Raw genomic sequence first — 22264 nt, 5'->3', positions numbered from 1 at the left:
ACTCAGAGGGCTTTGCTTGAGGGGAGGGAGGTCTTCAGGACTAGCTGTACCCTCAAACATGCATATCATGCAGCCAAGTCTGCTCCTTACAAGCTCTAGCCAGAGAACCCTTCCAAAGCTGTTCTGGACACATGCTATGCCAAGGGCTTTATGACTGGTGAAGTTTCAGTGGTGCCTTAGCAGGTTTGGGGAGCAAGCAGACTGGGTTTGACTAGCACGGAAGAAATGTGGCTTTCTCATCTGTGAAATCTATGGACGGGTATCTTTTCACTGCAGGGCTGCCGAGGGGCTGGGGAAGCCTGCTAGATACGACCCACACACAGGAGCTGGGCTCTGCTGTGAAAAGCAGGTCTTCTCAGGCTATTTATTTCCTTCTTCAACCAGCAGGAGCTCTCAAGACAATGGCTAGCAACAGTGTTAACAAAATCTGCTTGTGATGGGCAACATTATTCATGTATGTCCTTATATGAACACAAGACAAAGAAACAGCCCACAGTGCTAACTGTGGACAGAGCTCTGGAAAAGCTTGTCACGATGGGCCTCCAACATGCCTCCATGAGAACTTCGGTCAGTCTGTTCTTCCTGGGGCACAGTTTCCCTATATCCAAAATGGGTAAATTTTGAGGTTTTAAAAGCACACTATGATACTGGTTCAGAGGAGGGGCTCTGTGTCCTCCCTGCCAGAGACTCACACTCGCACCCAGGAGCTATTCAAGAGCTATCAGAGGGTCCAAGGAGGTGGAGCAACACAGGGTCGTCGTTGCGAATGGCAGGAAAGACTGGGAACTGCCTGAAAGTGCAGGTGGTGAGGTGCACACAGCAACAACACCCTGGGAAGAGGGATCGAATCTTGGGTTAAATTATGGGATGAAAAGGGGTCAAGGTTGATTAGGTCCCTAGACTCCTTACATAGGACTGGATTTGGAAACTGTGAGAGGTTTGAAAAAAAAAAAAAAAAAAGCAGGGGGAAAAAATTACCTCACATTAAAGGGAGCTTCAGAATGGCGGATGGGAACTCCCAGTGCTCTTTGCAACTTTTTTCTCTGAGACTGAGATTATTTCCAAACAAAAAGTTAAAGGTTTTAACATTAATCCCATCTCAGGTCAACCTCTTTGTTTTTCTAAACTAAATGTGCACCGTAACTCTTACAAATAACAGCTTATTGTTTTCATTTAAAGTCTCTCATTGCACAGTTGCACCATTTCCAAGGAGGGTCCAAAGCAGCCACTGAATGGCTGCACACCTCAGTAGGCCATACTCCAATCCTTGACCTTCTCTGGTACCTACACCCAACTGTCAGTTGCAGAGAAAACTCTATTAGGACAATTTTCACTACTTAGGTTGTTCTCACCTTTCCCCCCTCAAACTATTTTCTTGGAATACATTTCTAGATGAGGGATTATTAGGACAGAATTATCCAGGAGTTTTTCTAAGGTATTTTTGTTAAGAAAACTTGTCCGTCAAGAAGCCTTCAGAAGAAGCCTCCAAGAAGCAGAGCAGAGCATCTAACATGAAGCTTAATCGGTTTAGTTATCATGCAGTTAGAGGCTACACCTTGGTATAAAACCATAACCCAACGTCTCAAGTCTCCATTGCCTTAGACAGGGGCCTGACCTCTACTCAAGATCATCTACTTCCTGTTCTTTTCTTCCAAGTCCTTCCTTGAGACAGTGCTGGAGCAGTTAGGGAAACTAGTGAAGAGGACAGTCTCTGGCCTGGGTGGAGTGGTGATATTCCAGGTGAGCAGGGTCCAGCAGAAGCCAAGGGTCCGCTTCTAGGAAGGCAGCCTTGCCTTAACTATGCTAAAAAGGCAGGCGGGGTAACTCAGTCCTTTCATGAGGGATCTCTTCCCAGAATGCACGCCCTTCACACACGCTTATGAGGCACGTGACCTCAAGGGTCTGCCTGCTCTTCTGAATAACTGAGGAAGGCAGTGACGTTTCCTTCTCTTCTTCCCACCCGTGTGGTCAGCATGCTTCCCTCAACACTCTGCATGTCCTTACTCTGTCGCCAAACCCCCTCCTGCCACATGGTAGCTTTTCCACCATATCTGCCCTCCATGCCACCCAGGACAGCGTGGCTTTTTTTTTTTTTTTTTGCTTCTTCCCTTCATTATTCCTTGTGCAGCTGCTGAGGTTTATAGGTTGCTTGCCTGGGGTGTTTAAAAAATATCCTCATGCATCTTTTGAGTCTATCCTTAAATTCTTTTATTAATGAGATAAATAACCCCAAGAGCAGACCCTGATTTCCTCAGTATCAACTGGTGAGCCACATGGGAGCCCCCAAATTCTGGTAAAAAGATCAGAAGCATCTTGGCTTGTGTGTTTTTATGTAGCTGCCAAGATACTTATAAACTTTTAAGCAATTTTCTATAGAACCAACAAAGTGGTTGGTGGAGACTGAATATTTGCATAACATTTTAGCAATAAAGCCATAGGCTAGTGTCATTTAAATCTGTGGGTTTATTATTTAAAAATCCTTTCTAAGTAAAATGATGAGCACGAAGACATCTATTTAGAGACAATTTTTCCAAATGAGTTCTAAGAAGTACAAAAGGCTGAAAGAAACCAGTTGTTTGAGATGATTTCTGGGCCACTGACAAAGGCTTTTATTCTTTGAAGAACAGACAGAGAATGGCCACTTGTGTAATCCAAATATAGCACCTTATATACATGAAACGGAGTTAAATATAGAGGATGATGGGTTAAAAATTATACAGTTTCTAAAGTGTAACAATGCGCAGCACAGCTTCTTCAAGGTTAACCGATTCTTTTAGAAGAATATAAGATTCATTTGAGGGAAGAAAAAGTGCTCACCCTACCAACTTACACACTTAATCGACGCTACTGCCACCACTGTCGCCTCCACCCTACAAGAATCACCATCATCACCACCACTTCCTCACCAACGCATTACACCGTCATCACTGCCACCATCACAACTACCACCGCTATCACTGTAACTATCGGTGCCGCCTCCATCATTGTCACCACCAATTCTATCACCACTACATCTTCACCACCATCACCACTATCTTCACTTTCATCACCACCACCGATACCACCTTTGCACACCACCATCATCGCTCCATCTTCACTGAAACCACCTCCATCACCATTACTCCCACCTGTACCGTCACCAAACTCAGTAAAACCATTTCCACCACCATCATTACCACTTCCACCATTACCTCCCTCACCTCTGTGCCCTCCACCATGTCTTCCTTGTTCTGCAGACATCAGGGAGACAGCACTCCATCATGAGTACACAGAGGAGGAGGAAGACCTCAGTATTCAACAGGTGTTGGGGGAAAGAGCAGGGAAGATGCCACACCTTACAGACATAAAGCATACATACCATCCTGGGATAGACTTTGAGGCTCAGACGTGAGGGGCCCAGAGACCCCATGTGCCATGGTGTCAAAGGTGTCAGAAGGGAAACTCAAAGTATGGATCCTGGCATTGTATCATCAGCATCCCCTGGCAAACAGATGCTCAATTTACAGACTCAACCTTGTAACCTTGACTTATCCTGTCCACCTCAGGGCCTGTAGTAATACTATACACCTCATCTGGCCCATGTGCTACGCAGGTCCTACACAAGATAGTCACTGTACAGGGCCCAGGAGGGCAGACATTAACTGGGTTCTAAAGTAACGCAGTATGATGTCCTAACACACCAGCAGCCTCCCTCGCACACACTGATCACTCAGCTCATCACTGCCAGCACCCCATGACAGACTACACTCAGGAACACGGGGCACCAAGCTGATGCTGATGTTGCCACAGGCAGAGAGACAGGAGTATGTACGGCAGGTGAGGGTCTGATGTGGTGTGGGAAGACTGTAACATGGCAAGTGTTTAGTGTTTCCGTTTCCCCTGGTCGACAAACAATTCTGATGTTAGGTACTTTGAAGGAAATGAGGAAACCTATGAAATATTTCCCAAGCTCTTCCATGTCAATTTTCAACTTCACCAGCCTTCTATATATTTAATTATAGCGGTCAGTGTTGATATCAAGGGAAAATGGTGTACTTGGCTTTAAAACTTGGCCATTAGTGACTCAGTTAAAAATACATTTTCTTCCTGAGGTGGAGAAAAGGAAAATGTGCTTTTGCTATGACCTGATAAAAATGCCACTGCGTGACACCTTTCTTGAAAAGCCTTGGATGGATAGCACTGAAGACTTCTTCGGATATCTCCTTCTCAGTGGATCAGGTCCACAGAGGGATCCACAGTCAGGGGTGAGCACGCCGAGTGTGGCAGGGCAGTCCACTGCAGATGGTGTGCAGGAGCTCTGGGGCTAATTGCTGCTGCTTCTTTAAGCAGAGAGATGGGAGTCGGTATGAGGGGTGTGACGTATGCCTGGCAAGCGCTCAGTGTTTCCCTTTACGCTGGTCTACAACACAACCCTGCTCTGTGCAGAGCCTGCAGGCATTCCCCATGCTCTTCCATGTTGCAAACAACCCACAGACCCCAGGGGACTCACTGTTGCTGTTTCCAAATAAGAAGTTTCTGACACACACCAGAGGGGCCCATTTCACCCAGAGGCTTGGGGACAGGAGTTAAACAGGTTGGGCAAAGCCAGGTGCTATACACGCTATTAAATACCATCAGAACGGAAAGTCACAAAAAAAAAAAAAAGGGGGAAATGCCCTTGTATGACTCGAAAACTTAAAGAATTCTGAGCTTACTGTCTTAACTTTTACTAAGGCTTTACTGTAAACACTCTTAATTTTTTTTTATATCTGTGAATAAATGGACCATCTAACAGGCTCTTCCTTTATCATGGCAGCCTTGAGTGGCGAGCTGCCAGCCAGGTAGCCCCTTTACTGGTCAAGTGCCCTTGGGAAGCCTGCCTGTTTGAGAACTCTCTCCATGACAGGTCACCCCGGCACCTAGAGAGGACCAGCCACTGCAGAAGGCACACTCGAGTCATGACCACTTGCCTCAGAAGGACTCTGCCTGCCCTCTGCTATTCTCATGTAGGCCAGAAGGGGAGCACTTCCCCTGGTGGCCCAGAAAGTGACCCCAGAAACACCCAACCCCTAGCTACATAACCAGGCTAGTCAGCTCACACTCCTGGTCAGGAGAGGCAGCCTCTTGCACTGAAACTATGTATTGTACTATGCCCAACACAAAGTTTCTCCCAAATGGTCTTTCCTTGTACTGGCAGGTAATAGGGACATCAGGGCCACACAGTGACAGGATAGCAGCCTGTGACAATGGGATGCTTCATTTTCACTGTCATCCAAGACACATACCCCCGGGTGTGTCTGTGTTAGCATTTCCAGGGAGAAACCCTGCTGAAAAGAACCCCACTGAACATGGTCAACCACCCTGTGGGGCGGGATTCCACAGGTAATAAAAGGAGGAAATGGAAGGGAGAACTGAGCACAGCCTTTCTCTCTCTTTGTCAGCTGTCCCACACTCCTGCCATCATGGACCACACCCTGCAACTACGACTGATGCTGACAACCCTTCCTTCCCTCAGGTTCTTCTGTGGAGTATAAGAAAAGTAACTAACACCCCATAATACTCAAACGGATTACAGCTCCCCATCACTCAAGCCTCCTGGACAGAGTAAGAAGTTGGAGGAAGCCCTATGATAGTAGGACTAGGGCAAACACTGCCCTGAGAATTAAAGGCCTCTAGGACTTGAGGCCTCCACCCCTTTAGGACACTGCTAAGTGCCACAGGATCGGTTCTTGACAGCTACAGAGCTGTGTCTCTAAAGCCATAGCAGAGATGAAGGATGAAGATCCAAAGAGCTGGAAGCAGCCTGGAGAAACCGCAAGGACAAGAACCGTGTGGAAAGAGAGGGCTCGGCAGGAGCAGAACCACGTGGAAAGAGAGGGCTCGGCAGGAGCAGAACCGTGTGGAAAGAGATGGCTCGGCAGGAGCAGAACCACGTGGAAAGAGAGGGCTCGGCAGGCTCCTGCAGCAGGGTTCTGGCTCTCTACACATCCCCCCTTAGGGTTCTTCAGTGAAATCCAGATCCTCTCAAAATATCAAAACCACGGATCAAATAACAAGCCCAGCGTTTCCAAAGGCACAAGGCAGAAATGGTGTTAGGAGCTTTGCAAAATCTCCAAGCAAAGACACCCGAGGCAAAGCTGATTCCGGCCTGTGGGGACCCTGCACTGACAAGACAGGCTTTTCACTGGGGCCTGACTTCAACATCAAAGCCAACCTTGGCAGACCACAGGTTGGGACTCAGAGCCTATCTATCTACAGCTGGCCAGCATGAAGACTGAAGCAAAGATCCCCACACAGAAGCCGCCTAAGTAGAAACTGTATTCTGGGGTTTGGAGTCTCCGAGACTTGTGCTGTCCGTCTCCACCGACAGAGACCCACGGTCAGCGATGGAAGTGGGACGGGCTAAAGTGACCTCCCACCTACTCACGTGTACGTGGGTGTGAGGCAGCTCCTGCCTTCCCTGGCTCTCAGCATGAGCACTGCGCCCTGGCTGGGAGTCCGCGGAAGGGGAGGAGGCCGAGGCTTAGGGCTGTGTATCTGCACTCAAATATAGAGATTAAAAAATGCTAAAGAGAAAGAAGAAAAGAGAGTACACAGCTGCCGTCCCCCAAACAGACCTCCCATCTGCCACCCACGATTTGCATGTCACCTTCTCCGGGCTCATTTGTACTTCATTAACTGCCATTGACTTAACAAGATTTATGCAAATGACACCATAGGAGCTCCCTAACTCCCACTGCAATCAAGTGATTATGTATGTACAACTTGCCACAGCGATGAAAAATTAATACGTGACAAGCCCACTGGCCGCGGAGCTGGGCCGCTGGCTTTTATTTTTCTTGCTTTGCTTTTTCATTTCTACTCGAATAGACCCTATCCTATTAGTAAAAAAGAAACAGAACTCTCTAAATCCATCTGCTCTGGGTGCCCAGACAGGACAAAAGAAGAGCTGGGCCCGGATCCTGAAGAAATAAAATTAGAGCCAGGAATCAATTCCTTATTCGTTGAGGAACCTTTGATTGGGGGAAGAGAAATAAACAAAGTCACAGGTGACGGTGACCTGGCCTCCTACCTGTTACAAGCTAAGCAGGGGAAGGCAGCTCACACATCTGGGCAACCAGTACAACTCTGCGGGAGGCCACAGGGCATGGAGACTGGCCCACTCAATCCCTATGTACTCCCATAATTCCTGTGGAGGAGCAGAAAGTCTGCAATGAGCGGAACATGAAGGGTTCAAGGACAGGAGCTTCTCAAGTGACTCCTGTGCCATGAGGCCAATGGCCCAGCAGCTACATGGGGCTCTGACCCGTCTCAACTGGTCACAGAAGACCAAGGACTCGGTTGCTTGTGAGAGGGATGTGAATGGGACAGGTAGCTGCGAACGAACAGCAATGCTTTCCCTGAGGACAGACACACAATTCCTGCAGCATCCCTGAAGAAACATGCTGGTACAGATACAGCGTTAGACACACTCTACGTAGCACAAGATCCTTTGCGTGACGCGAGGAGGGGGGTCTCATGTCTAATTTAACACCTGTAAAACTTGGGGCTGAAGAGATGGCTTACGTAATTAGGACCACCTGATGCTCTTGCAGAGGACCCAAATTTGGTTTCCAGCACCAACTTGTGGTGGCTCACAACCACCTGTAACTCCAGATCCAGGGTTTCCAATGCCACCTTCTGGCCTCTGCGGGTACCTGCATGTACATGGTACACATAAAACACACACACACACACACACAAACACACATTAAAAAAAAATCTTTAAAACAGTCACTTTGCTTTATGGTCCAGAACGTTCACCCTGTTCGCATTTCACTTGAGAACAGCATCACCTCTTGGCCCCGCTCTGCTAGGGGTTAAAGAGGCCTCTCCATAAAAACAAACAAACAAAACACATAGATAATAAGCCCTTATTTAAATGTTCATTTATTTAAGGAATCCACCCGAGGGCTTTTTAGAACACTCTAGGCAGGCGATGTCCCCTTCAGGCTTTGTCCTAAACCATCATGTTTCCATACAGAGGTCACCACGGCAGAGTGCGGGCAGGAGGGAGTGTAGCTACTCTCAAATGGTCTTCGTGTCCTGACAACGAGGGCACAGGCAGCATTCAGTCACTGTAACTTCCCAGGCCACCTACAACCCGCACCTCACTCCACAGAATGCGTACGGTGCCTCTGACATGGGGACGTGAACACCACAGACAAGAACCTGCAGTCTGGCTAGAATGTTATCATCCTTTGCAGAATTGTCTAGGCGTGAGTGTTTTCAAGACAGACCGCTCCAGGTCCACACTGCATACGAGGGGTGTGCAGCCTGGGCATTGGAAGGCTGGGAGCAGACCACGTGGGAGTCGGTCTATGGCTTCCCGCTTGTGGACACCTGAGGGGGAAAATCGAGTGCTCCCTGCACCCAGGAGTCACAAGGGAACCGTGATTTACTTTTCAACAAGAATATCAGCAACATCCAAGAGAGAAAGGCTTCCCACGAAATGCAGAGCCCTCATTTTATACTAGACAGTCACCTCCAGTCTTTGCAAACTGTCAAGTTCAGTCTGGAAAGCTGGCCCTGCCCAAAGATGAGCATTACACCAGCATTACACTGGCTGGCTCACCATGAGTTTCCTGCTGGGATAGTGAGCCTCCCCCCAAGCCAGGGGAGGACAGGAATCAGGAAGATGATGGGCACTAGGTAGCAATAATCTTCAATGCCCCAAGCACCAGTTCTGCCAATGAAAAGCAGCTAAGTAATTTTTATGACTCTACATGAAATAACACTGTTCAGAAATCATACATTGAAATGGCTTTATGTAGAGTGAGATTACGATAACACGCAAAATGAGTGCACAGCTATGTGGCCCTCAGATGTAATGAAGCTGTTTACAAGGAAAACACTACCCATCACCAGGAAGGCTTCTTGCCTTGTTTGTAAACACACGGAAGGTGAAGGTTTTTCTTCGGGGTATGGTAAGATGGTCCCTAAGTTTGTCGCCCAGTATGGCAAGGGCGGGCCTACGCAGAAGGAGCACAACAGCTTTGGCTGACACCTCTGGGTCTCCCTCCCCTGGGTCAAAGGGTCACACTGGCCTGTGGGTAGAGGGTGTATGTGATGCACAGGCCACTCAGCTGCACACTCAGCTGCACACATAGTCTGCAGCTGGAGGGAGGAAGTGCAGCACTTGTGGTTTCTCAGAAATCCTGAGGCTCTTCAACTCCCACATCTTCGGTCTCAAATGCCCCAGCTTCTCTCAAGGGCTGCGGCCATTAGCTGGAAACAGGTGAGCCCTGCTCTGCTGACACAAGCCCACTGTATCTGCGCGAATGTTCTTTTATTCCCTCACAGTGGCCAGCGCCCATTCCCACAGACCAAGAGAGGCTGGGTGGGGGACAGCCACAGAAGAGGTGACAGACGCCCTAAGCCATCCAGAGCCACCAGAGGGCCAGCAGCATCATCCATGGAAGGCAGAGCTATTCCCTGCCCCCACCCAAACAGCAGATGCTCTAAACCAACTGGCTTTCTTTACCAACCAAAAAGATGACATTTCCAGAGGCGCTGAGCAGGGTTGAACTCTTTATTCTTATTGTTTTGGAAATGAAGCAGCAAAAGACGTCACACGCGAATTCCAGTGTGTCTTGCTAGGAACGTGAAGTAATTTAGGACCTGGTTTCCGGGCTAATGAAAACCCATTTCAGGCTAGCAACATTGGCCAAAACAAATGCTTGAATTCAAGTCCTGTTGTGTAATGGGGAAGTTTAATTAAGGCCCCACATTACAGCTGTAAATGTTCCTGTGTATAATAAGGCCTAAATGAAACTGAACCTAATCAAAGTTACAATCCCTTCATTAGCAAATTACAAACAAGAGCGCACAGCTGACACGCTAGCTATGATTATTACAACTAATTGCCTCGTTGTTACAGACCAGCCTGAAACAGTGTTCAGATGTCCGTCTGCAAGAGCAAATTAGGGCCACGTCAGGCTATTCCTGTGATCACAAGGGGTTCTTCTGCAGCGATCTGATTTACCCCTGTCGCCTGGCGGCCAGCGGCCCAATCAAAGCCGCGCTACAAAGGCAGCCTTTGAAGCCGGTGCGGCATGGAAACACACTCCATATGCAGGCGGGCAGCCCTCACTTCATTAGAGCTGTTGTTGCATTTCCCACTTCTTATTCTAATGATCCCATTTTAATACTCACAGGAACCCCTCCTAATTGATGTCAAGTGAGTGACTTGTACATTCATCGACAGAGCACATCAAACAAACCCTGGTGCTCGAGCCAGCATCCTCCCCGGCCGCACCGAGGCGTCTCCAGCGGGGCGGGGAAGGGGACAAGTGTACCTGTTTAATTGGGATGGCTCGCCCGCTCCCGATACTGTCCGCGCGGCTCTCCAGGCCTTTCTTCTCTTTGTCTGGGTCGCTCCCTTTTCTAGACTGCAAAGCAAAAGTAAAGTTAGCATTTGGGCGAGGGCTGTGGCTGCCAGACGGGTCTTGCCCCTGTGTGCAGAGCTCCCACCAACAGGATTCAGGGACCGCCACCCCCATTCCTCCGCACTGACTCATCCTTCCAAAGACAATTCCCTAAACTTTCCCCCTGACTTTTCTACTGCGAAATTATCTTTTAATTCTTTTTTAAAGAGTTCAAAATGCAATTACTAGGAACCAATGGACCGTCCAGGAAAGCAACGCCCAACGAGAAAACACACTCTAGAGCTGCAGTTAGCATAGCTGAGAAGAGAGGGGCCCTCTCAGGTTATCTGGGAGCCCCACCATGGAAATGGACGGATTAAATTAATGTCTGGATGATCTAAAAAGTCTATTAGCCACTCAGCGGTGTGACTTACTGCTTTACCCCAGATGAGTCGTTTAAAGGGGCAAGCAATGTTTCCTTCAATTGCTTCTGGATGGTTAGAAAACAGCAATTTCAAAGTTAAAGCAGTCACTGTGTAACAAAAAGATAACGGACGCAAGAACTGAAAACCTCTTTTTGACAAAATGTCAACATTCGGGGAGCCGACGAGCAGCCGTTTGTTTGCTAGTTTGTCTGTTTCCTGAGCCAATTATCTCGGAAGGACTGTTGGTGGCAATGTGAACTGCCCAGAAGCTGGCTGGTGTCGGGAGGAGGGCACCTGGGGAAAGCTGCAGGAGCACCACCGTCCACAGCCCATCTCTTGCTGGCATGAGCAAGTGTAAGCATGGTGATTGTCTGACAGATTTATTCTATTATGAGAGAAAGATCTGAGACTCGTCCTCCTTAATAACAGTGCTGACAAGTGACAACTTCACTCCATTACTTTTCAATGGGAACATTACTCACGCAATATTGAAAATGGAGAAACATTTTCCTGTGCTTTTCAAATCTCAGATGATATATGAAACGGGGAGACTCGGTGGTGTCCGGTACTGCTGGGAGCAGCTAATGAAATTCAGATTCAAAAGGAAGTGGGACGAAGCAGACGGTGCTTCTGAAACAGTGGCCGGAGAGACAAGGCTCCGAGACAGAGTAACAGCCAAAGGCTGACGGGACGGACTTAAGATTCCAGGGCCGGGCACTGCCAAAATTCAGACAGAAGACCCAGAGAAAAGTGCTTGTGGTACCAACTCAGCCTGGGCACTTCAAAGGCGCTGGTTCTGCCACGGGGCAGTGCACATGAGAAAGCACACTCTTAGCTGATGGCAGGAACTTCTGCACTTATCAAATGCCTCCTCGGCGCCCCCATGCCGTGTGCCCTCATCACGGATCTCAGCTGTGCTACGGAAACGCCTTCACTTTTTACTCCTCAGTTAGTAATGCATAGCTAGACTTCACACAGCCAATTCTTTCCCCCACATCAGTTTGTGGCAAAGGCTAGAGCTTTCCAGCCGGAAATCTTGAATCAATGGAGAGCAGTAAGGGCATTTTGGGAACTTCATCACTTCTAAATACCTAAACTTCAAAATCCATCTTCATTATTCTCCATTAAGCAGAACAATTAACAAAACAAACATTTTTTAAAAAATGAACATTTTCCTAGAGGCGGCGCATCTGTCCCCAGTCATGTTCTCAGAGCAGAACTCTGGGTTCCATGGAAGAGGAAGAAGCAGCCAGAGTTGCTGCACACAGCTACAAACATGTAAAGAAACAGAAGCCAAGCTCTGTACAATCAGAGATAAATGAGATGGAAACTTGGGGTACTCATTGGAAAAAAGAAAATCCTCCAATGGCAATTTCTTTTTTTTTTTTTTTTTTGGCGGAGGAAAGTGCCGTAGAACTAAAAGAACGAGCTCCACAAAGCTGCGGGGCGGGCGTATTTGCCACCTACAAACTGACTCAAGGAGAACTAAAGCACAACCAACCCACTAGATGTGAAACCCGAGCCTCTGAATTCCCAGCAAGTCTCTCTGCTCTCCTGCCCACCTTGAGAGTCTTCAGTGGTGCACCTCCTGCCTCACTGCCAAAACTGCTCATTAGATGCTGCAGGCAGCCCTTGGTGCCCATCGCTATATCCAACCTGCCACAGTCTTCAGAACCAGCGTTTATCACACCCAATGCCAGTCTGGAGGCTTCAAGCCACTGCTTCAAGCTTACAGTAACTGACTACTAAGCCCCATAGACCCTAATGACAGAAGGAAGGGAAGGATTATGTAGTTCATTTCAAAAATGTCTAACTCCTTATATGTGACAACTAAAGTCACAGAGGCAGCCAATCCCCTGTACACTGGACAGGGAGTCACTGCTGCCATCTCTGCCCGTCACACAGAGCCTGCTCTCCCTGTTCCAAACAGTAAGGCAGGAGCAGATGGAACGCACTATGCCAGGCTTCAGGGCTCCTGTTCTCTGTGAGACACCAAGTGTCAATTCTTTTATGCTATAAATGTCATTGTCCTTTTTTTCTCCAGTGAGCATCTCTGAGTAGGTCCAGGTTCTGCATAATCTTTGGGTACTGGCGTGCTTAGCTATGTTTAATTCTATCAGCATAACACAGCAAGCTTTTAAAAACACCACATGAAGACACAATTCTTTAAAAGCTTTAAAAGACATAAAGCAACACCGTACAGAACTTAAGGAGTCTTGCTAGCTTAGCAACCCCAAATGCAGGCAAGACATACATGCCTAGTCAGATAAATGGCAAGCCCCAGAACAGAGGCAGGGGAACGCAGAGCGTAGCTTAGGGTTTCACTGAGGACATGTGTACTTCATGAAGTACTAGCTGCCAACTGCGCAATCTCATGATTATCACAGAGAATGCAAGTAGGTGGTTTTTTAAAAATTCTTATATATTTCAAAATATTATTTAATAAAACATTTCAACTACATGTAAATTCTACTAAATTCAGGCTACTAAATGAACTGTTCTTTAAAAATAAAAATCTATTTCTAAAGCAGGCATCTGATGGGTAATCTTTTAATGTTTCTTTCTCAAAGCAATGGCCTTACATAAAAAATTAACAAAACAGGATCCCAAGTTAAATTCTTACTGGTAAAACATAGTTGTCACTGCAAAGTAATGTATGACCACCTACAACTGCAGTGATTTAACTTACACACTTTCATACAAAATACATGGGATTTATTTGTTTAAAGCCTGTATGTTTGCAAATAAAAACATCTTGAGGGCTGAAGATGTTATCCCTGCGTGGCACAGACCCACTTTACAAGACGTGTGAGGACAGGATAAGAACTGCGCACCTGTGGATTACCTCTAGCCTTTTCAGAATGTGCTAACAGCGAAGTGGACAGTGCCCCCACCTGCACACCCCCATTCCAGGGAGAGGTAACTGAGACGCTTGCATCTGGACAGCTGTTCACAGCCCTAAACACACACACACATTGACAACGTTCATTAAAAGTCACCCATAGCGACAGGAATGAAGACTCTAAACCTGGACATGTTTAAAGATAGAAGTGGACTGTTACCTATTAAAATCTGATTTCTTAATTGCTTAGGTTTCAGAGTTAATGCGCCTTCTTTTCATTGCTTGTCTGACACTGACATCTAGTGGAGCCGAGGTTTCCATGTCCTTTAACTCAAAAATGCTCACCACCACCTCCACCACCACTCTGCCCAATGCCAAAGCCAAACCTGGGAATAAGCAATACGGTGGGACTTTTCTGGAATTTCAGCTAGATTTTCCTTCAGTGGCACAGAACAAACCCAAGGCAGCACTAGACTCTCCAAACCTCTGTTCTATGAACACGAGCTGGGAAACTGGATTCAACTTTTTAGATGCTTTACTCTTAAACTGTCTTCTGACATTAAAGAGGAAGAGAGCTAACAAGTCTAACACACACAGCCAAAGGCACTCTAAGACACCACCATCATTACGATGGAGTTCACAGAGAGCTTCAGTCACTTAATTCTTGACCACCCCTGCACTTCCTCTAAATAAGGCCAGCAGCACTGTGGCTTCCTGGCCTCTGTTTTTCTTTCAATGTGACCAGCTCTGGACACAAGCATACCGCCTAGACCCTGAGCAAGGACAAAGCTCTGAAGAACAGCTATGAGCAAAGTTATCTTTCCCCTCTTCTTTAGGTCTTAAAATCAAGACCCTCAGCAGGTCATATGAGCTACCAATCACCCAGGCCCTGGGCTTTTTTTTAGACAGAGAGAACAGAATCTCTTTACAAGTAGTTCTGTCTAAAGTAAAATGTCTTGTTTTTCATATTTCTTTATATGGTAGAAACAAAAGTTAATGGGACTAGCACTAGGCAGAAACCCAGGCGGGCCTTCTCTCCATGGTCATTTGTATACTGTGGTGTGGGGTCCAGAAACTTTTCATCCACCACCCCTGAACTAGTGTCTTCTTATTGTCCAATGCCTCTGAAGTGAGCTGTGGCTTCGGCAACTGGTTTGTTGTTGTTGGGGTTTTGTTTGTTTGTTTGCTTTTTGGGGAAAGGTGGCATTGAGTCACAAGTGAATGAGCAGGCCTGTTTTGGAGAGGGGGCACCTTCTTCACCCAGGGTACGGCTCTGGGCATCCAGCTGGAAACTTAAGCTTATGCGACTGCTGGTGCAGTGAGGAACTTTCTAACTCACCACCTAATATCTGTGCACTACTTAGGCACATCCGATACTTGCCTGCACTTTGTAGAAGCCAGAACACTGTCCTCCCAGACCCGCCCAGCATCCTCGAAACGACCTGTAGGGAAATTACTGGAGCCCATGTTCATGGCTTCAAAAGCAATGAGAAAAAGACAACACCACGAAGGCTCCTCTGCCCCTCTGGGAGTGCTCTCAATGGATAGCCCCACTGCACAATTGCTACTCCCAGATCACAGAGGTCCAGTGGTTTGTCTAAGGTCAAACAGCTGCCTGCACTGCACCAGCACTGCATGCTCCAGGGCAGCAAAGAAAAGGACGGGCTGACTCAAAGGGGACCTGCTGTCATCAATGTGAGTGACCTAACCACGAAGACAGCCATACAAATGGTGGAAAAGAGTCAAGCACCCACAAATCTAGAAGGTACCTACAACATCAGCTGGCCATCATCAAATGGAAACATCATGTCAGACAATGAAGTTCTAGCTACTCCTGAGAGACCTCCTTCAGGTCAAGATAGGAATAAGAAACTTTCTTGTGATTAAATCAGTAGTGATCAAGTCCAGAGGCCAAAAGATCTGCATGGGCTTCCTTCTCTGTAGTTCAGGGAGTATCTGCACTCATCAGCCTGAGGAGCTGAGAAACATGGGTATGGCTGGCCCCACCTTGGACTAAATCCAAGTTCATTTCCAATCCAGGACACTCCCTGGAGGACTGTGAGGAAAGTCCAAGGGAAGCCTAAGGCAGGGAGTGCCTCGAAGCCCCAGAGAGAAGCGTAGGGTTGCGATACTGAGGGAAAAGCAAGTCCTAGCCTCATGCCCGCCACTGTGTCAGTCCCAGCAAGTGAACAGGGCCATGGCTAGGGCTTCTCTGTGATTGGTCATGTGCAAATGGGAATTCCCTAAGACCTTCACCATCTCTCCACATCTAACGTAAGTGTTTAAGGTGCGAGACCCCGAAAGTCCTGGAGGGTAAAGTTTGTGCACACACTTCTCGGGATTCGCACTCAGTCCCTGCTGGAAAATTCACATTCTCCTCAGGACCCAAACCTTTGCTTCTTACAATTTCCTCAGACTCCACAAGTCATTGTGGTTCTCATTAGTTAGCCTGGAGTCTACAAAAATGACTGGACCCCGGGACAGACACGTGGCCGAGAGAGCCCACAGGGTGGACACTCACTGTGAACAGGTTGGACCGGCGCTTGGACTGCTTCCGGACAGGCGTTGGAGTGTTGGCAGTGGGAGGGACGTCGATCCGAAGCTCCTTCTGGCTGGTGCTCGGGGTCGAGGGGACAGAGGAAGAGTAGTCACTTAGACTCCCACCGCCATTGCTTGTCTGTGAAAAACCAACAACGTACGCATAAACACACAAAAATGCTCTGTTAATAAAGCGGCGTAAAGATCACACAAACGGGACCACAGCAAGAAAAACAGCAAGTGACAAGGAGCAAGCGACTGTGAGACAGGTGTCTCTTCCCTCACCTGGCCAGCTTTGCTGGGACCAAGTGCTGCTGGAAGCAAGACTGGCTTTGCCTAGGAAAAGGGATGTCAGAGGTCTCTACAGTGGAGCGTGAGAATTTCTTTCGGCTTCTTCAGACAGTTGCGTAGGCTGACCTAAAACTCACTCTGTAACCCACATTAGACGTGAACTTGAAACAATCCTCCTGTTGAAACCTCTAGACTACTGAGACTAGCTAGTGGTCTAGGAGCTTTCAAAAAAAATTTTTTGAGGGAAAAAAAAAAACAAAAAACAACAACAAAAAAACACCGTGACTGTTTTTCCTCAAAAAACAATGAAGACACAGTTAAAAGTGGCCTTATGGACACTTCACTGTTCCTCCTGGGATGAAAAGAAAATGGCCACTGAGAACAACAAGCAGACATTCTTAGATAAGCCTCACAGTACAACCCTGAAATGTTTTTTGGTCACTCAAAAGTTGAAGACACCAATAGTGAAGGTGCCCAGGGGTGTGGCTGGCCCATCCTCAGCCCCAGGGATAAACACACCAAGGCAATGGCTTCCGGGGCAAACTGAGTGGCCACCATGAGACACTGGCCCCAGGAGGACTGACTGCAAAACAGGGACCAGAAAGCCACCAACTCCTTAACCAGGTCCTGGGTGGATCCCTGTGACAAGTACTTTGCTTCCAAGTTACTAATTTAGCAAACCGTTGTTAGGGGATAGGCCTAGCTTCTACAGGGCCTACAGGAGATGCTGGTTATGGCCCAGCACCCCATCTAAGTGCAAGTACATTCTTTAGCTGGTAAGATTTACTCACAACTGTGTCCCCTTACAAGCCCACCAAAAGTGAAGCCAGTGGTTTCAATCAACAGCAAAGACAAAAGGCCACAGCTGGCACCACCCATGCCAGCCTGCTTCACAACGCAGGCAGGGTGCAGAGAGAACATTAAAGACCGACTTCCGTAAAGCCCACCTGGCCACAGCAGCTTCTGAAGGAAATGGGAAGTCAATTACAGACATGCTGTTATTTACAAAGCTGAAAAAAAAAAAAAAAAAAAAAGAAAAGAAGAAAGGACGTGGACAGCTTTGGACTGGCTGTGCACACCCCCTGCCCCAAGCCCTCCTGGGCCCTCATTCACTGCCTCACCTCCCACACCGCCTTGCGTACCTGGCTGATGTGCACGGCTGACACCTGGGCAGAACACACAGAGGAGTGGCTTGGAGAGTTGGGTAAGGATTTGCAGGGGCCTATGGACAGCTGCTGCTTCTTCCTCGTGGCAACAATCTTCTGGGCAACTAGTGGACACAGAGACAGGAGACACTGACGTCAGGCCGCTCTTCTAACACGTGGACCATTCCTGCATCTACAGTGAGTTTCATCATGACATCTCCCAGGGCTTCTGAGTCCCATGGCCAAGCACAACCAAACCCTGGCCAATGGGATTAGAGCACAACCAAACCTTGGCCAATAGGATTAGAACACAAGCACAATGGGATTAGAGCATAACCAAACCCTGGCCAATGGGATTAGAGCATAACCAAACCCTGGCCAATGGGATTAGAGCATAACCAAACCCTGGCCAATAGGATTAGAGCACAAGCAAGTCTTGGCCAATGGGACAAAAACAGAAAACTCTTGTGGCTTTCAGGACCTGTCCTCAGGCGAGAGCTCTCTTTGGCCCATTCTTGTCTTTTTGCTTATTCTCTCTGAAATGTACAGATGAGATTTTGGTGGCGGCAGCCACCTAGTACCATCAGGTGACTTGAGAATGGGGTGAAGAACAGCCCAGTCCTGATTCCTGAGATGCCTCAGCCTGCTTGGACCACCTCATGGACGCAAATGTGCAACAAGAGCACTCACCCACCACTTACCATCCTAACAGAATAACATTTGCCAGGTACTTGGTGTAGGAGTAATCTCAGATAAGTAAAGGTAAACAAATCCCTTTGAAAGCTTTCCCAAAGAATGACTTGTAACTTTACAGACTGGGTAGAATTATACTCAAGCAAGAGTAATTCTATCAAGGACCGTCTACCCCTCCTCCCCTTTAATTCTAACATACTACCACATACACTGGAAGTTTATCTTAATCGATACAAATATAAATTCAACCAGCCATAACTTCCCTCAGCAAACAGGGTTGCTGATGAAGCATATTGAATTTAACTGCAAGGGAAGGCAACGATTAGAAAACCATTCTTACACCAATAGGTGTCACTGCAGGAAAGTAGCTGCTTGCACCTGCACAGACGCAAGTCTGTGGGCAGCAACTAGAATTAAACCTGGAGCTTCAGTGTGTAGCCTCTGCACACACTGCTGCTTTTGAGACACTGTCCCTCTAGGACAATGGTACAAGAGGCAGAGGCCACATGATGTTCAGATATTTCGCTTCTAAATGAACACAACGTTAAGCAGAAACTGGTGTGGCCACAGCTCATGGCTTTTGTGCAAATGAATGATAGCGTTAAATGTGACAAAGTGGAAATGCAATCTATAAAAAATGGTTCCCAGAGACGAAGCAGCCACTTCATCAGTCATGGCCCACCTCCAAAAGGCTTCTCATCACCCTGAAAGGATGGTATCAATTAATTTATCTCCCCGCCATGTATTGATCATAACCTTCATCAGCTAATCATGTTTAAATTACAGAGGAATATTGTGGCACTCCATCATTTCAAAGCCATTGGTGTATTGATCAGGAACCGTTGGAAATGTATATTAGACTACCTTAAGAGAAATCATTACACGAACTCAAAAATAAAATCTAAGGCCAGTGACCAAGAGCTGCAAAATAAGTGTCACAGGGAGGTTCTGAAATTTCAAGCCCCAAATTAACCCCATATCATAACTGCATGGGAGCTGTGGTTTGAATCTGAAATGTCACTCTGTGTTTGAAACTTGGTTCCCTAGCTGTTGGTGCTATTTGGGGAGGTTCTTGAAAAGTTATAAAATGGCCCTGTTGGAGGATACACTCTATAGCCTGATCCCACTTCCTGTACTACCTCTCTCTGCTTCCTGTGTGCAGGTGAAATGTGATCAGCCATCCCCACTTCCTTCTCTCTCTGCTTTCTGTGTGCAGGTGAAATGTGATCAGCCAGCCCCACTTCCTTGCCTCTCTCTGCTTCCTGTGTGCAGATGAAATGTGATTGGCCAGCCCCACTTCCTTTTCTCTATCTGTTTCCTGTGTGCATATGAAATGTGATCAGCCAGCTTCCTGACTGCCAAGTCCATCTCCATGTTCCTGCTGCTATGCCTTCCCTGCCATGATGAGCCATATCTCCTCAGGAACAGTCAAAATAGCCATCCTCACTCAAAGTTTCTCCTTTTGTCAGAACCTGTCACTGTAACAAAAAAGTAGCTAACATACCAGGTGACTAATCATTTGCAAAAGGAGGTTCAGATGATCATACTTTTGCTTTACTTCTAGCCTGAGTTCCCATCATTCTGGACCCACAATGACTTTACCATGGACCACAAAGGAGAGGCACAAAACCTGCTCCAACATGGCTGTGGACACCTGCTATGAAGGTCTTCCATGAGAAGGGAAGGTTTAGGAAACTGAGTCAAGAATGCTGTGTAAACTGTCATTGTGTGAAACTCAGAATGCAAGTTCCCTTCCACCCTTCTTAGAACGCACTGGGAAGTATTCAGAAACAAAGAGCACACCTGACAGCATGGCCACATGGGTGGCGGCACAGGGCGTGTGGCTGCGGCACGGGGTGTGGCTTCGGCATGGGGCGTGACTGCACACAGGGTGTGGCTGTGGCACAGGGTCTAAGCCTCTCTACTCCCTTCCACTGTTCTTCCAACCTTACCAAAACACAGACCCTAACACAGCATCTAACAAATCAGAGTGCTCATTTTTACTGCACTTATTTTATGTTTGACCTATTTCCTCATTATTCTTTAGACCTTCTAACTCACACCAATAAAAGGAAGAAAATGACCTTAAAATGTTTTGTTCTATGATGTTGTCAGTACTTTGGAAAGATTATTAAAAAAAAAAAAAACAAACGTAAGAATAGGGGCACATCTACTTCATGACGGAAAGAGGAATCTGGGTAAGGATGACTCTAATGAGGAAAGGGGGAAGGTCCAGAGGGGCTGCCATGTGTTGCAGGACTTGGCACCTTCTTCATCTAAGGGAAAATGAGTGTTTACTAATTAGTAACTTCTTGCTAACAGCCACATCATTTGCTAACGGCTGTTGCTGTTACCTGCTTTATGTATCAGAGAGGAAAAAAACCACCATACCTGGGTACCTTGGTTAAAGATTTTCCTAAAAGTGTCACTAGGTGAGTAAAAAAAAAAAAAAAAGTACAGTGACAACTCTAGTCAAGAAGGGACCATGCATACTATTACAGGACCATGTCCATCATCACAGGACCATGTGGAAACCTGGGCAGCAGAGTATCCTGATCCCAACAGGTGAGGGCTTGGCCTCTCCCTAATCACGACTCTAAGGTATGGGCCACCAGGGACGGGAAGTAAGGCCTTGTCTCTTTGAAACTGTAATTATTGGTGATACTTGAAATATTTAAGTGCTGGAAGGTTTACAATAAGATATAACCCCAGACTCTGCTGGCTGGTGATCTCATTTTCTTTGAGTTAGTTAGTATCTTGGTCTTTCAATACCACTACATATTTTACATCAATATAAATATGTAAATGTCTCATTTTATGTGTTCTGCATCAAACACACAAACACCCAAGCCCGAAAGAATCTTTTTGTTGTTGTTTTTGGTATTTAATATTCTCTCTTCTTGGTGGAATTTCTGGACGCTATGTGCTGTGCTCCGTCTTAAAGTTATCACCTAGGCAGAGATAACCCTCTGCCCTTTTACCTAAACAGGACCCATCAATTCCTCTCTTCCCCTTGGGGTTGTTTAGAGTCACTTTAAAGCTGCTTCCTATATAGTTTAGCTTCTCTTTGGACTTCAATAGGGCGAAAACAAAAAAACCTCCCTTGGGCCATCCCTTTAGTCTTACCTATGGATTTAATCACACAAGGCTCACAGCAGTCAAGCTCAGGCGGAGGAGCAAGTCAGAATGGCACCACTATGTGGAGGAGGTAGACCAGTGTCTTACAAGTTCTCCTCCATCCTAATTGGGGTTAATGTATAACATCCTTAAACACATATTCAAGTACATAGCTACACTCTCCAATTAGGAAAAGTCACAGACTGTAACAACAGAAACTGGCAAGCACTTATTTGCTCTCTCCAAAAACTGTACATTTTTCTATTGAACAAGAAAGCAACCCAAAATGCTGAGATTGACTGCTCTGCTCAGCCCTGATCAAAAACACCTTCTTCCATAACATCACTGGCTTATTCACACAAAAGCGTGAATCTCCTTGGTCCTACCAGGAGAGCAAGCTTACAGCCCTGTGACCATGCACAAAAAGGTATTTCTCCATGTCTCAGCTGGCTGGAGGCTAAGCATGGTGGGAGATCTATGACCTCACTCCACCCAGCAGATAAAGAGGGTGAAGCAGGAGCCAGGTGAGGTGGCTCACTGGTCTTGCAGAACCTGCAAAGACTGAGGCAGAAGGAAAATACCAGTTCTAGGCCAGCATGGGCTACACAAAGATAGATCCGAACTCAAAAAAGCAAAGTACAACCCCAAATACAAGCGAACCCAAAACCAGAAAGATGAGGACAGCAGCTCGGACGATGACTACAGGTCTCTGGCAGGACCTCCAGCCCAGCCTACACATCCCAGGGACAGGAGCTGGGCAATCCTTTGATCTGCACCTCTTCCTCCATCTCTATACTTCCATAACTGACTGCGGTGACATTAAATGAG

At 47.0% G+C, this 22264-nt stretch overlaps 1 protein-coding gene across 13 annotated transcripts in view; it reads right to left on the bottom strand.

The window, feature by feature from the left end:
* Agap1 (ArfGAP with GTPase domain, ankyrin repeat and PH domain 1) overlaps window positions 1–22264 on the bottom strand; it is a 435843-nt gene that overhangs the window by 219543 nt on the left and 194036 nt on the right. For all 13 annotated transcript variants that reach the window (XM_021650398.2, XM_021650399.2, XM_021650400.2 and 10 more), the window contains 3 exons: window positions 17624–17751; window positions 16174–16329; window positions 10317–10409 (listed from right to left, as the gene is read on the bottom strand). In XM_021650398.2, coding sequence (XP_021506073.1) covers window positions 10317–10409; window positions 16174–16329; window positions 17624–17751 — 377 coding nt within the window. The remainder of the gene's footprint in view (window positions 1–10316; window positions 10410–16173; window positions 16330–17623; window positions 17752–22264) is intronic.

Source organism: Meriones unguiculatus, chromosome 15, assembly GCF_030254825.1.
Source record: "Meriones unguiculatus strain TT.TT164.6M chromosome 15, Bangor_MerUng_6.1, whole genome shotgun sequence".
NCBI classification, from domain to species: Eukaryota; Metazoa; Chordata; class Mammalia; order Rodentia; family Muridae; genus Meriones; species Meriones unguiculatus.
Note: the sequence above shows the minus strand (reverse complement) of the source record. Positions and strands in the feature narration are given on the sequence as shown.